Source organism: Musa acuminata, chromosome BXJ2-5 (assembly GCF_036884655.1).
Source record: "Musa acuminata AAA Group cultivar baxijiao chromosome BXJ2-5, Cavendish_Baxijiao_AAA, whole genome shotgun sequence".
Taxonomy (NCBI): Eukaryota; Viridiplantae; Streptophyta; class Magnoliopsida; order Zingiberales; family Musaceae; genus Musa; species Musa acuminata.
Genome location: NC_088342.1, coordinates 6,176,573 through 6,193,016, shown reverse-complemented (window position 1 = coordinate 6,193,016; position 16,444 = coordinate 6,176,573). Strand labels below are relative to the sequence as shown.

The 16,444-nt window shown below is 38.5% G+C and overlaps 2 protein-coding genes across 4 annotated transcripts; both read left to right on the top strand.

Annotated features, from left to right (window-relative positions):
* Positions 1 to 2,173: 2,173 nt before the first annotated feature.
* Positions 2,174 to 3,398, top strand: LOC135611672 (transcription factor WRKY19-like). Its single transcript, XM_065107316.1, has 3 exons — positions 2,174 to 2,561; positions 2,625 to 2,729; positions 2,813 to 3,398. Exons 1-3 carry the CDS (start codon positions 2,191 to 2,193, stop codon positions 3,234 to 3,236), a joined length of 900 nt encoding a protein of 299 aa, XP_064963388.1. The 5' UTR covers positions 2,174 to 2,190; the 3' UTR covers positions 3,237 to 3,398.
* Positions 3,399 to 9,673: 6,275 nt separating this feature from the next.
* Positions 9,674 to 14,586, top strand: LOC135612246 (MACPF domain-containing protein CAD1-like). 3 transcript variants are annotated; one of them, XM_065108301.1, is made up of 8 exons: positions 9,674 to 9,816; positions 9,976 to 10,231; positions 11,410 to 11,648; positions 11,723 to 11,918; positions 12,017 to 12,094; positions 12,690 to 12,873; positions 12,956 to 13,119; positions 13,852 to 14,586. In XM_065108301.1, exons 2-8 carry the CDS (start codon positions 9,977 to 9,979, stop codon positions 14,479 to 14,481), a joined length of 1,746 nt encoding a protein of 581 aa, XP_064964373.1. In that variant the 5' UTR covers positions 9,674 to 9,816; position 9,976; the 3' UTR covers positions 14,482 to 14,586. The 3 variants fall into 3 exon arrangements, with proteins under 3 accessions (XP_064964373.1, XP_064964374.1, XP_064964372.1); XM_065108302.1 differs by having other exon boundaries at positions 9,933 to 10,231; XM_065108300.1 differs by having other exon boundaries at positions 9,744 to 10,231.
* The last annotated feature ends 1,858 nt before the right edge of the window (positions 14,587 to 16,444 follow it).

The following is a 16,444-nucleotide window of genomic DNA, read 5'->3' as shown; positions in this document are numbered from 1 at the left end:
TGCAACGTGCCATGGTTGGTGCCGGCGATAAGACACGAGTTGTCGACGTAGAGGGCTCGTACCGACACTCGTTCCTGAAGTGACGGTCACGGCGATGACAACAAAGCACGATACAACGATGGGGTCATCCAATAATCCATTTTGTACTGTGCCGACACAGACCCTGACGTCACGACCTCGTGCCGTCATTCCTGTCCCAAGTCGTGACCTCAGCAGTCCTTGGCGTTCATGAGCTCATCGTTCTGGAATGGAATCAATGCGAGTAAGTATCGTTGGCGACATTAAACGCAAAGAAATGCTAAATGGAAACAGAAGGAGGAGAGGAGCTTTGATGTTAGTTTCCATGCACTAAGAATAAATCCCACCCACTGTGGATTTTGTAGGTCATCGGTCAATCCTACGAAGGATCTCACATCAGTGTTTGGTGAGATCACCACATCAGAGAGGAGTAGTACATGGACATTGAAGTCGTAGGTGATAGAAAGGCCGACGAGACTGTTTGCCGTCGATAAGAGCATAATTAAGAGGCATTTGAATCCTCTTTTGTCTGCCTGTTTAGTGTGTTAAGATTTGGTGACGGCAAGAGGAACGAGAACAGTGTGGTCAAAAGCAGTCACGAGCTTAGGTGAGCATTAAAGCAGGTGGTTGTCTAATGGTAACATCTTAGATGCTTCTAAATTTTCCAACGCTTAATCTAAAAAAGAAAAAGAAAAAAAAAAGGTGGGGGAGGCGAAGTTGATAGATGATAAAAGCCTTTTGTTTTATTTCATCTTCTTTATGATTATTTTAAGACAAACGACGACGATGGATCAGTTTTTGTGATTGTTCCAGAAGAAATGAAACAAAAGATAAGGTAGAACTAGGACATTTATTGGATCGAACTGTCTCACGACGTTCTGAACCCAGGGCATGTACCATTCCCAATCGTTAATAAATAGAGTACGATAAACATAGTTAGAACTATATGCATATAGATCCCATAATAGGTCACATTATTCTATCCTTTCTCGAGAGTCGATGACTATACTTGTTTTTTAGTACAAGTAGTTACAGGTTTTAACTTTTTACTAATCGATTGCGTAAGACTCGTGGTAGCAATGGAACCGGAAAATCCAATACCTCTTGGTCGTGAATATCTGAATAAGACGAATCGGCCTACGATTTCCTATAATTTTCTATAACTGCTTGAGCATGTTGCATGATTCATCTTTTTCTTGTCTATTTGTTTAGGAAAATAAACTATTCTTTTTGAATTTTTCTCGAGAAGCATCCATGATTTTTAGAATTTCTAAATAATATATTTTTCTTAATACTTAGAAAGTTTTTTTTTATCTCTTTTGCTATGGATTAGTTTATTGGTGGATCATTTCCATTAACATGTTTTTATACTATATTATTATATTTACAGTGATACTATAAAAACACTAAAACATAATATAAAAATATGCCGTTTGTAATATTTTTTTGGTATAAAAATATTATAACATAATTTTTTTATTTTCAAAAATATTATAATAAATATATATTATGTTATAGTGTTTTTCTAGTATTATCAAAGACACATTATATAGTGTAAAAATATTATAGCTGGTTCACAATATGGATCAGTCCACAAGGAAAAAAAAATACATAGGTGATTGATAATATTTAAGATATTAAAAAAAATACTGTATGAAAAATTTAGAAATCGAAGGTAATTTTCCAAAAAAAAAAAAAGATTAGCTTTTCTTTATTGAATTCGCCTTTATCTGTTATGTTGTAGAGAAGAGTTTTGGACACAGCCTCTCTCTCTCTCTCTCTCTCTCTCTCTCCATCTTCAATACTAGTAGGTGGCATTAAATAGCAGATATGAAGTCTCAACACATAGTGGCTTTCTCGGAGACTCTTCATCTCATGATCCCCTTCATGTTTATGTATGCAGCACATGATGGCCATGTTTATGTCCTTATCCGTCTCCTGCAACTTCGTCGCAGACGCATCTGATGGGCAAGTTCAGATAGAGAAGCGTCGTCATTCTCAGAGATGACTGCACCTTCTTACTCTCTGGAACCCCAAATCACTGTGTACTTGTGAGAAGCAACCAACCATTGCTTTCTTGAGCTGCTTCTAATCTTCCATCAACGGAGAACAGGGAGTGGAAATGACGCAGCAGGTGGGTCATTAATGGCCACCAACTCATGCACCTCTTGGATGCTTGCATATAAAGAGACAATTGCTCTCTCACTGCTTGGCCGCCAAGCTTGTTCGCCAGGGATGGGGCGGCACGCGGAGCTCGATTCCAACTCGGAACACTGTGACAACCGGCTGGCCATCGACAAGATCAACCAAGCGCACGAGCTGGCGAGGCAGCTGCGGGCTGTTCTTCTGTCGTCGTCGCTGCCGGCGGGAAGCTCGGCGGAGCTGGCGCGGGAGATTCTCGACAAGCTAATGAAGTGCTCCGCCTCGGCTCTCTCCAGGCTGCAGTCCTGCTGCTGTCGAACTTGCCATGGCGTCGGCCAAAGAAGCAGAGAGTACTCTTCGGAGAAGAGAGGTAGATGCACGCCCATCGGACACAAGAGAAGGTAGACTACCATACCTAACACGGTCACGAATGAGCTTCTCCTCTGATTCCAACTTTACTGCAGGAAGACACACAACACATGGTGCACAGTGACATCTGTTCCATATGATGATGGACATAGCTGGAGAAAGTACGGGCAGAAGGATATAAACAGTGCCAAATACCCAAGGTAGCCCATGGCCATCGCACCTAAACGTGTCTCGGATTTCCCACTGCTCATCTTGTGAATGGATCTTGTCATGTTGTCAACAGGAGCTACTACCGGTGCATTCACCGAAAAGAGCAGGGATGCCCTGCGACCAAGACAGTGCAACAGGAGGACGGCGATGCATACCCACCACAGTTCATCGTGGCGTACAGCATGCAGCACACATGCAGATCCATGGGTGCGAGCATTGCGTTCGCGATGGAGTCTGCTCCGAAGGAGGAAGCTTCCTTCGAGGGCTCCCGATCCAGCCGACATCTTCTTCCTCCTCCTCCGTCCACCGCCACCGCTGCCAACCAGAGCCAAACCAGTAGCCCCTCCTCGGTTGGCGATCGAGATGACACAACCCGCTTGTCCATCTCGGAACTATCATGGCAGGAGATCATGAACACATCACCGCCTGCAGATACTTGGAGCATGGACAGTAATTGGGAGACAGTGATGGGCTGCTTTGAGTTCAGTGAGGCATGATCGAGCTTGTTGGGTAGCAGCAGCACATGAACAATGTCAGGAGTGCAGTCTGGGAGTGCTATGTGACCAAATCCTATTTCTTGATCCTTTGTTGGTTGGTCCCTTCTAATCAGGGGAAAAACTATGTAGATTATGAGGGAATTAAAGAGCTTCTTTTTCTTCCTTTTGATGAGCAAGAAATTTACTCCATCTTGTGCTGAGTACTGCAGCTGCTGTTGGTGAAATGGTTTACAGTAACTTTTAATGCTTCCTTATTGTCCTTCAATGCTGTGGAAAAGAAAGCTGATAAGGACATTTAGTCGTAATTGTAGGAGAATAAAAAAATTATAAGTTCGTCGAAACAATTTATTCTTAAAAATATCTCATACGTATAATTTCTCGCGAGTTTACGGATTGATATCAATGATGACAAATTATTGACTTATCACTTAGAGATTATGTTGAGACTCACTTATAGTACTAATGAGTTTAGTCTATTAATGACTTTCATAACTATGATATAATATATAGGACTCGTAGACTTAGTTTTGATTGGTAGATTAGGATAGCTTTGAATGGTCATCCTTGATTTCACAAAATTATATTAAAAGATTACTGTCAGAAAATAAACTTATTTTTATTGTAATGGAACATATTAAGTCATCTAGGTTAGTATAATTATAACATAATTGTGTAATATGTAAATGGAGATATTTTTGGAAAAGAGATAAAAGTTGAAAAATAGTGTATAGTGTTAAAATGCATTGTGTAAGGATTTTCTATGGAAGATTTTTTTTTTTAATTTCTTCCCACCTAACCTACTATCATTAGATCGCACGATTATCAACTTGAACTTGGCTAAGCTAAGATGTAGAAGACTTTTCTAAAATAGGTGGAAAGTTAGAACTAAGAAACCAGAATAAGCATCCTAGAAATATTAACTTTGATCCTTCAAACCAGGAATAAAATTTTCTTATTGAATTGGTGACACATTTGGGTCCCGACCATTAAAGGAGGAGGATGAGCAAAAAATCATTCAAATCTTATGAGAGAAAGTTTGAAGTTCTCTAAATATGCCGAATCAAAATGTCTCGAATGTTTTGAATCATCCAATGCATGAAGCTGAGTTAAGTCTGCTATTTATAGGGCTCGAATGATCTTTGGAGTACCATCATTAATCTATTCATTCATCGAACGGCCCACCTTGACAAATGAGGTGGCAACATCTAGTTGGGCGAGAATGATCCAAAGCTAGGGCTGCTATTATTTTGGATCTTTGATGGTTGGTGGATCATCCCTTGTAACACTATAATTTGCTATATATGGAAGATGCTAGGTCATCATTTGTGATATATCAAGAATTGTACCCGATCGATAACTCATGAAATGGCATGGAAATTGAGGTAATAATAATGCCTCAAACATGTGGATAAATATGTAAGTAGATTCGCCATGTGGCCTAACTCCATTGATACTAAAAGAGTCCCAGAATCGATCGACATCTCAAATCTAACGACATAGTCATATCGATCAAAAATTCTTTTTTTGATGATATTATAGTCAAAATAGTCAAAGCACTCTTTTGATGATAATACGATTGAAATAGCTCAAAGTATTCTTTTTTGACGATATCATAATTGAAGCAACCCAAATGACTCTTTTGGATGACAATATAATCGAACGATCCAAAATCTTTTTCTCTTAATTATGTATGTGATCGATCAAAAATATATTTTTCAATGATAATGTGATTAATCAGCCAAAGCAACACTTTCAATTAGCCCAAAACGTTTTTTTGATACTAAGTTAAATCATACTCGTCATGGTTGACAATTAAACAAAATTTTTGTTATGTCCCGATTTCACTACAAAGAGACACAATGTTGGACAAATGATAAGGGAATAATGATATAAGAAGGATTGTTGACATATCAATAAGTAACACCTTAGTGCCACAATGTTGATACATAAGTACCACATAACTGATATTTCAAAATCATGAGGTCAACACCTCAACACCACATAGTTGTTACCTCACTATCATGTGGTCGATACGATTTTGCCATTTAGATATTATAACTGCACTTATGAACATGTAATATCCTTTAGATTTGGCACAAATATAATTACGCATAATGTTGGAGGATGCACGTAATACCGTCGACTTTAAACCATGATATCGAATACATATAATGCACTCTATGAGCGTTTGATTTATTCTGACTCTTAAAGATTCGATATTTAGTCGATACCAATAAATCAAAAACTAACTTAAGCTTTGATAAGATTTAACAACATGCCTCTAATGTAGTTTTATAAGGTTGGTGTATTATGAATTAGACTGGCTTAAAATTTCTTAACACCATGCTTAGATGAATGCAAAGAATTATTTTGATATACCTTGAATCAACATAAAAGCTATTGCTTTAGTTCTTCCTATAGTCTCAAAACTCTACGAGTTTGAAAAGAATTCATTAATTTGATTTGAATCATACATCTGATATGTTATTAGATACATCTGCGTGTTACTATGCATTTGGTGTGATTGATGACACCCATTTTGTCCCATATGACATGGAGTAATAAGTTGTAACCTCAGTAATTAACTTTTAATATTTCTTAACTAAAATATGTTTATTTATCTTCTAAATCATCTATCCTTAATCAGTACTTGTTGCATTTCCTATCTTGATATATTCCAAACAAGACATAATTTAATTATTCTTAGTAAAAATTTAACAAAAATAAAAATAAAAATTACCCTCGATATCCCCCATATATATCTTTAAAATTCTTCCTTTCTTGTTGATTGTAGAAGAATTCGACCGCGATCATAAGGACACTTTATCTAGAGCATGTGGAATGATTTTCTTATGATTTATTTAAATTTTAAAAATTTATATTTTTTATCAATTATAAATTATTATTTCTTGATTATAATATGACTATATGTCATAATGTTTCATGTTAGTTGGTTCCTTCTAATTAGGGGAAAAACTATGTAGATTATGAGGGAACTAAAGAGCTTGTTTTCCTACCTTTTGATGAGCAACAAATTAGCTCCATCTTGTGGTTGGTGAAATGGTTTGCAGTAACTTTTGATGCTTCCTTACTGTCCTTCAATGCTGTGGAAAAGAAAGCTGCAGTTATAGTACTAATGGGTTTAATCTTTTCCTGGCTTTCTTAACTTTTGGTGGGGCTTTAAGCTAATTATTTAAAGATCACAGTTCAAAGAAAAAAAATTACCCATAGGGAGGATTTGATTGCTAATAATTGATTATTATAACCGACATAATCATTTTATACTTAAAGTGATGCAGTAAACATTGAGAATATCAAAATCCGATTAGATTTCGACATACATATAAAAGATCGAGTTCGGAGGAGATTCTTAAGATATTTTTTTAATGCTTTCATTAGTTCCAAGATAAAAATTAAAATTTTGAGTAAATAATAATTGACTACGATTGTTACGGTTTCGTTTGACTCAAGAAAATATTTTACATGTTCCTAATTTTATTTTTGATTGATATTCATACAGATTGTGTTACTATGTATGGAGTTTTTATTATTTTTGATTTTTTTTATTATTATAGATTAATTATAAATTAAACTCCACTTTTGTTGGATATATAGGAGGATTCATAAAATGATAGATTAGGACACATAAAATGAAGAAAAAAAAGTTATAGTCACCTTTGAATGCTCCTCCTAAAGTTGTAGTCACAAATTTCCAACTAGTGTTGGAAAATGAACTTAATGGATCATTTTTATTGCACTGCAATGTGTTAAGTTGTCTAGCTAAGTATAATCATGACCTAATTAAATAGTGTATAGATGGAGATAGTTTTAGAAAGAAGACAAGCTTGGAAAATTGTGTATAGTGCTAAAATGCATTGTGTGAGGATTTGTTTTCAGATATATATATTTTTTTATTTTCTCTCACATAGTCCCATTCTTATCAATTAGGTAAGGATTATTTTTTTCTCTTATCTTATCAATTAGTCAAATTATGTAATGTAATTTCTAGAGAAGAATTTTGTCCCTTTGGTTCTTTCTATGGTAAATCGCCTATCCTTATTAGGATTTTTAATCTTGTTGCTTTCCTATCTTAATATTCCAAAAAATATATAGTATAATTATTCTTAGTCAAAATTATATATAAATTAAAATTAAAATTGTATATCCTTTTAAGAGCCCTTCGCATCCTCCTATATATACCAATAAAATTCTTTCATTTTTTCATCTTTCTTGACCGTAGAAAAATCCGATCATGGAGAAAGATTGACGACGATCTTTGACTTCGAGTAAGGTATTATTTTAATATTTAAATTTGTAATATTGTATAAAATCATTGAGAATTTTTCATCAAATATAAATTATCTCTTGATTATAGTATAATATGACTATATATTTTTTCATTAATATTTCATATTTCATGAGATCGGACTAATTTTGACCTCTGGTCGCCGTAGGAACATCTAATTTTGACTCCGAGTCAACTCTGGTTCCACCAACTCCACCTCTACTCGCTTTCTCTGCCTGGCGGACAAGGAAGGAGACAGCAATGGAGGTGGGGGACGATTCGAGCACCCTGCGCGACGACGCCCTGGCGCATCCCTTATTGGAGGTGATCTTCATGTTGCCGGAATGTGACCTCATTTTCCACCCCAGCTTCAGCAACCTGCTGGTGCCGCAGCGTTGGCTGCGGGAGGTGGAACACATGCTCGACTACGTCCGACGCCACGAGTCCTTCGACTTCGGCATCTTCCACGACGGCATCTTCTTCCTCACGTACGAGGCCGACCGAGAGTTTTCTAGGTGCAGTCGTGTGACGATCGAGGTAAATATCGACCAAGACGACGGCCCTCCGAGCACTCACTCCGATGGAAGAGAAGTGATGGTGATGATACAGCGGGTCTCGGACGCCAGCGAGGCGACAGCGGATCCGAGCCATCAACGGGGTTTCGGTGCAGTGCCGGCGTCCACGGCATCGATCAAGAGCCTGAAAACCCTAACCGTGGGAGTAGCAGACGGCGTCACGGCAGGAAGGGAGTGCAGTGTTTGCCTAGAAAACATGGGACGCGGGGAGAAAGTCTGCCGGATGCCCTGCTCGCATGTCTTCCACGCGACCTGTCTCCGTCAGTGGCTTCAGCTCAGCCGTCTCTGCCCTCTCTGCCGATTCTCGTTGACTGCCGACGACGGCGATTGAAAGTAGACAGATTTCACTGTACAGAAGTCGTTTGTAGTAATACTTTTGTGCACAGAAGCCATCGAACGATTGATGATCCTCATTTCCTTGTTTCCTTCCAAATCATTCTGTACATATATCCATCGACAACCCCATTTACTCATTGATCCGTGAATGAATCCCAAAGGTAAATAATAGCACATACTGAGAAGGAAAACAAATTACTGGACTGCTGCTTCAGTAGGCTTTATATATGAATCTTCATCACACAAGAACACGGGAAACAGAGCAAACATTTTAATCTCTAACTGCAGAGCGAAGCATCAAAAACAGGTCAAGAAGGTCGGCTTAGCTAAAAGCCGGATTGCAGCAGACTTTTCTGACAGAAAACGATAGACGGAAGGCTCTACTCGTGATTCAGAGTTGGCAATGGGAACCAGTTGACTTGGAAGCTTTGACTAGTCCTCCTTCAGTTCACTAGATCTTCCTGCTTCATCATCGTTGCGCAAACACTGTTTTCTGTGTGAGGTTTTCTTGTTCCTTACTTTTGGACTCTCACACGAAACCACAACAAAAACGACACACTGCGCTAACCAAACAACCACTGCAAATCATTTCTTATTCTCATGCTGCAATCAGCTACCTGTAGATCCCAAAGAAATCCACCCACCTGGCCGGCAATGGTGGCGTATGACTGCAACCAAGTCAACCAACGGGATGGCTGACCACTGTAAACCTTTGACTACCAATCGGAAGTAGAGTGGTGTAGACTTTGATGCAGTCACCAAATACTAGTCTTCTCTCTTTGCCTCTGGAGTCAATCGAAGACCAAATAGAAAGCAACCAAAAAGCATGAAATAGAGCGGCATTCGATAGAACAATTTAGAATACATTCTCGATGACTACAAATTAATATTTAATGTAAAGAAAATATAAGAATGATTTTGGAGCGAAGATTATTTTTGTTCCGCTTTAAATGCACGTATCTTCTAAGAAATAAATGACTATTAATCATGACTAAATGTGATTAATTATATGTAATTTTAGAGTCCGAATGGCAAATATGTTATTTTTAACATTTAACGAGGATTTACTTGTAAAAGACCTTTTTTTTTATAATATTCGTGCAGTTTCGGATTCAGGTTCGATAGTTCCACTATCGGATCGGACTTGAAAATCATCGTGACCCGAATCCGACACTCGATTTTGACCTTTAGAAAGACCCATTATTGCGTGTCGCCTTTTCTTCGGCCCGTTTACTATCTCCTTGGAATGATGCGTTCCTCTCGGTTGTCGATAAAGTAAACGAAAGAGACTGTGTCGAGTCTTCTGTTCTCATTTCCTGGTGGATCGGAGACTTGGGATCGATATCGAACCCTTCCGGGGCGGTTGATTCCAAGAATTCGTGTGGTAAGAAGTGTTTCCCCCTGTTTTTCTTCGCCAAATCAAAGAAACCGCGTTCCGACCTCGAGAAAGATCCGATTTTTAGCATCCTCAGCGAACTATTAGGGTTCGTGGTTTGTTAGGTTGATGCGCTGTTTGCCCTCAATTGCTTCTGATGTCGGCCAGAATGGAGGATGATCCGGCCCTCACTGCCGTCAAGAATTCGATTCGGGCCCTCGGAAGGGGTTTCGATGCGAACTGTGACACTAGGCTGCTCTACTGCAAGGGAGCCGCCGGGTCGCGGGTGGTCGAGGTCGACGAGCAGCACGCGAGGGATCTGCTGATCGGAGATGGACTTGTTGTGCCTAATGTCTCGAGGGACGTCAAGTGCACTCTTGAGAGCCCTCGACGAGAGAGTGTTGGTGCTTGTGGATTCTATGAGGTCAGCTGATATCTGTTGTTCTTGTATGCTTTCTGCTGATTAAATGCTTGTCACTTTATATAGTTGCTTTTTAGTTTTGCTTCGACATAGGAAGGGTGAAGGCACCTGTAAAATAGATGTTAACATTGCAGAGTCTTCTTGATAAGCTTTTAGATAAGAAATTGAACATTTTGACGTGATCTTTTATTTGTTTCGTATATTTAGCAATATCTGCTTGTTTCTTTGTTCAGTAATGCGATCACAAGCAATTGCTGATTATAATCTTGGAGTCCAACACTGCTGTGGGTGGGTTTACCATGTATTCTTGAAGGGGGAAACACCATTGTCAACCTGTGAGACTGAATCATGTAAGGTAATATGGTATCATCTGGGTCCTACCGATAGGTGGTAGCACCAACATGGTTGTAACAATTTATGAGGCAACCTAGTCTATGAGAGCTCGGTTTTCTGAACCCAATGGTCTGACCATGCCAAACAGCTAGATAGATGGAGGATGGAAATCTCAAGCTTTAGGTTTAAGGCCTCTCATGTGAAGCTGATGACAAACCTACTCTTGAAGCCATTAGCTCCATAATTTAATCATCCTATTCAACCATGGCTTACTAACTCAAATCAACAACCGCCTCTATAAGCAGTTTCCAGGCCCTAATCAGCAGGTTTCAGTGAGGGTTGATCCGTTATCAGGAGGTTTGATTCTCAGGGAGCTTATACCAACAACTTACCATCATGGGAGGCTTTGAATAACAAGAAGTTTAACTATGTGTTACTCTGGGTAATGAGGCAATAGTCGATATCGTTTTGTAATAGCTTGAAGAACAAATTAGAGTGGACTATTGTTCTATTTACAGGAGGCTTTATCAAAAGTGGGTGGATCACCTTAATGAGTATCCTAGAGCACTCAAAATTCCAGAATTTACTCTTTCTGGTTAATCTGAACACTCAATCACTGAACACATTGGTTAGTTCATGGCTCAAGCTGCAAGTCAGCAAACAGTGATTATCTTGAACAATTATGACCATTCTTCTGTTTGAGTTGTCTTTGTTGTTCTGCTATATATGACAAAGTGTTCTTACCATCCTAGTATATATAAATGATTTGCTGATTGAATTGAAATAGGAATGTTGATTGTTATAGGCCGTTAACATTTTCCTTTCTTATTTTTGGCAATCTACTGCAGATGGCTGAGCATTTTAACACAAAAGCTCTTCTATCAGGAAATATTCCATTGGGAAAATTTAATTCTGCTTTCAGCTTTAGTGGATCAAAGAAAATTGATGCTGCTGCTACAAAAAGCCTTGCAATGGATGGGAAGTTCATTCCTTTGTGTAAGGTTCAGCTGACAAAACACCCTTCGTTATTACGGGACAATGTAAGAGCTGCAGTGCCACGTTCATGGGAACCATTGTCCTTAGCAAGGTGGTAATGCAGAATCTTTAGTAAGAAAAGTTCCAAATCAAACATTTCTTTCTTAACTTTTAATTGATTGACAGATTTATTGAGAATTATGGTACTCACGTTATCACGTCAATTACTGTTGGTGGTAAGGATGTGATTTATGTGAAGCAGCACATCTCATCGACGTTATCGATCACAGAAATCAAGAATTACATCCAGGATGCGGGAGATCAGAGATTCTCTGAAGTTGAAACCCGTACAAGTTCAGGTCCAATGAGAATGAAGGGAAAGGCTAGTATTTTTCTTTTTCATTAAAGTTTCTATGATCATTAAAAAGTATCTTGCTGTTGCAAATCTGATAAATCATTTCTTACTTGATCCTATTCCAGGCTGTGGATCCTTTTATATTTAACAGTCAAGGGATATACCCGCAACCGCTTAGTGCTCCGTATCTCAGTGCAAAAGAGGTAAGTCCTATTCTCTTTCATTGTCACGTCTAATTGTAGTGCCAACCAAAATTGTCTTTTTGCATTTATGGTTGCTGTTACTGTTTTGAATGTTAATCATGGTGCTTAGGCAGTGTATATATTTTTTCTGTTTCGTGGTACTTTAATTGATGTTCCTTTTGCTCTCAACATATAACCAGCATGGCATACATATTTCAGGATGTTTGCCTATGTTTTGTGCCTGCATTTCTATTGTCATGGTATAGAATCCTTTAGTATGCCACATACCGATCTATTTAGCCACACAAACTGCAAGGATTCTTGAAAGATTTTTATTGACAAGATGAAATTTCTCTTGTCCAATTATAAATCACTTGGTTGAAACTTCAAAAACGCAAGAGGTCCAGTTCTTTATTTTCTTCTCCTGGCTTTCAAAATTTTAATTATTGGCCTTATCAGTAAGTTATAAACATGCATCATAATGTTTCGACTCCATAATTTACATGAAGATGAGCTTAGATTATATAAAAACACTTTCTTTCATCTTCTATGCATGCAGACTAGCGATGGTGGTTTGAAATACCAAATGGCACTACTAATGCACTTACTGATGCAGGATGTAACTGTCATTTTTAGGAGGAGGGGAGGGGATGACCTAGTACAGAACCATGTTGACTGGGCCAGAACTGTTCCTTCGGCACCTGATGTCATTGAAATGACCTTCTTTCCCATTACTTCTCTTCTAGAAAGTATTCCTGGGAAGGACCACCTTGTTCGTGCCATTAACCTTTATCTGGAATGTATGGAGCTACTTCACATGTTCTCTTGGAATCTTTCTCTGGATAATCCCCATGTTTGATTTCTCATATCAATTTCTCACAGATAAGCCTCCAATTGAGGAGCTACGGTATTTCCTTGAGTTCCAAATCCCAAGGATCTGGGCCCCAGTTCGAGAAGAATTTCCAGGACATCAAAGAAAAGAGCCAGTCTGCCCTTTTTTGCAGTTTAGCATAATGGGACAGAAGTTATATGTGAGCCAAGAACAGGTATGCCTTACATGATATACATTATGCACACAATTGGGACATCAGGAACCAGGATCTACACTTTGGTGGATGTAAATGGAATCTTAAGCTGCCTTGATACTTAGTATCAACTGGTGACAGGAAAATGCTCTGCGTGAGAGTAAAATATAAAAGTGTGATTTCCAACTTGAATAATGTATTTCTGAGGTTGCGAAAAGCTTAATCATATCAAAGTTAAATAACAGGTGAATTATAGACGATGTGAAATGTCAAATAAAAGGTGGATTTTTTTGCCCATTTATTATTTAAGTGGGCAAGTCTTGTGCAAAGGTTTCCAGTTTTTTGTTTTACTTGTCTGATTTTTTTTTTTTACTCGGTGAATTATAATTGGTCTCTTACACATTAACAATTATGATAGTCCACCAAACATCTCGTAACAGTTTCCAAGCTGTTGTGCCAATTATTTTTCAGAATCAGTATATGAGAAGGATTTATAGCCATATTTTTGCTATATAAATTTGCTGAATGTTGATAGAGTTGGTTGCAAAACTCCTACACCATAATATAGAAATTTGATTCATGAAGTTTGCTCACATTTATGGATTACCCTTTCAATTTTCCGGCCGTGCTAAGATGATTTGGAAATTTAATGGTGTAAAGAACCAGAGCACTGTGTTATTAAATTTCTCCCCATATCAGCCCTGCCTTTAATTGATCTTTCTTTCTCGTTACATTGATTGAATATCCATGCAGGTATCAGTGAGCCGGAAGCCTGTCACCGGCCTAAGTTTATGCTTAGAAGGTGCGAAGCAGAACCGATTATGCATTCAGGTGCAGCATCTGGCCACCCTTCCAAAGATCCTCCAGCCATACTGGGACACACATGTCGCAATCGGCGCGCCCAATTGGAAGGGACCGGAGGAGCAAGACAGCCGATGGTTTGAGCCTGTAAAGTGGAAGAACTTCTCCCATGTTACCACAGCTCCTATAGAGAACCACGAGAATTTCATTAGTGATCTCTCCGGTGTCTTTGTAGTCACTGGAGCTCAGCTTGGAGTTTGGGACTTTGGATCGAAGAACGTCTTGTACATGAAACTTCTATATTCCAAAGTGCCCGGGTGTACGATAAGGAGATCCTTGTGGGACCACAGCCCTGATGGCCTAGTCGGCAAATTGAAGAGGTTGCCGAGTGGACTATCGACGAGCTCCGACGAGTCGAGCTCGGATTCAGATGTGGGGAGGCTGATGAAGTTTGTGGATTTGTCCGAGATGAAAAAGGGCTCAGATGATATACCAGGGCATTGGTTGGTGACCGGAGGGAAGCTCGGAATCTTGAAAGGGAAGATTGTTTTGAGATTAAAGTATTCTTTGTTGAACTACTAGAACCTGTTATGTTGGTTACCATCCTAATTTTTCCTCATTGCATGTAAAATATAGCATATTTCACGAACTGGATTCCAGTAATGATATGGCTTTTTCTTATGCTCATTCCCACTGCCCGATCTTCAAGCCGATCGACAAAACACAGTGATACTTCTTATTTTTGTACAATTTACTACATTTAAATAATCATGTGATTCTTTAAGGATATGCGATTTACATATATATATATATTTATAATGTAATGTAATGATTTATTCATGTGATTGTTTATGCATCTGACAACAAATAACTTGATCATGAACAAGAGTGCAAGTCCACCGAGTTCCTCTCAGCAAAACAGTCCTTCTGAGGTTGGAGCCATGCCACTACAGGTGCATCGACCACACATCTCAGCATCAAAATCTGAAGAGATTGGTTTGATCTGACTGCAAAGCAGAATAAAGCTTCTACTCTCTGCAATAATAGCAAGAGCGATAGAGGCAAACATCAAACGTGCAAGTGTAGTGCACAACAAAAGAAGCTCTAATTTGTTCATCTAATCCTCTGCTTTATATGCATCGATAACATTTAACAGCAAGGATCTCATACCCCTACTAAATCATGAACATAATATATATACAAGCATTGCCTGTTCATAGACACATTAGCATACCATGTCATCTGTCAAGTAGATGTCCACGTTTCTGTCTCCAAGTCTACAACTGGCTCATTGATGTTGCTACAATAATATGCCAAAGCCAATCTGCACAAGGCATCTCTTCATTGCAGAGAGAGAGAGAGAGAGACAGAGAGAGGGGTTGTTGTCTGCAAACAATTCATGCATGACGTAGTACAAACCCAAGTATCATATAGCGGATGACACTGATGTCTCTCTCTTGGAGCCATTCTTGGGAGATACAAACAAGCAGTATCTGCTCATCCTTCTTGAGCTTTGGCGTGCTAAAACACATCTCTCTTTTATTGTTTGCATCTTAAGAATCTCGATATTCGAAGCATGAAGATATCTGAAAGGAATGTATACTTGTAAGGGTACAGACAGTCATCATCAAAAGGTCATTCGTCTTCACATGCAACCTTCGATCGTTGCTTTAACACGAGAGAGAGAGAGAGAGAGAGAGAGAGAGAGAGAGAGAGAGAGATAGATATGAGGTCGATGACAAGTGTCGCGTTTCACGTGTTAACGATGCCGTGGCCACATGAATCTAAGAGCGGTGACATCACGACTGACACAATACATTTGGCAGCATGCAAAGCTCCAAATGCTGAGTCATTTGGCGTCATCTTGTCACGTGGCATTCACCCAACCCAATCCGTCCGCACCATCCGATTCATACGGATAGTGAGAGGGAATCTACTCGACGCATGCATGATATTGATTTTAATTTTGGTTTTTCTTTTTTGCATTTTTTTAATCATTTTTTAGAATAATTGTAATGTAAAATACCTAAATATTTTATTTGAATGCATCTTTTAAAATTCAAACTAATTATGAATAGTTAGTTAATATTTGTATATATATATATATGTAATTATGTTGACATATATGCTATTTCCAAAACTCCAAAGACTTACAATGATTTGTTCCCTCCACATATTATACATATTATTATTCATCAAATGATAAAACATGTACAAATTAATCTATAGTTTACCATTCATCAAATGGTAAGTTAAATGTCATAATAATTGCAATAGGGATTCTACCATGCTGATAACAAAACACAATAATGCAATTATGATGATCCATTAATCAATTAAAGAGGCAGGTGAGTGGTCATGATCACCTATCAAAGGGACATGTCATTTGGTTGTGAATCAATCAACAACATGAAAATAATATTCTTTTTTTATGACATGAAATCTCTCTGCCTACCCAACCCACCAAGTCTTTATTGCTGATGTCCCTCTCCAACATGCACACACTCCTCTCATGGTGGTGATCTATTCTAAGTTCAAGTGTGGC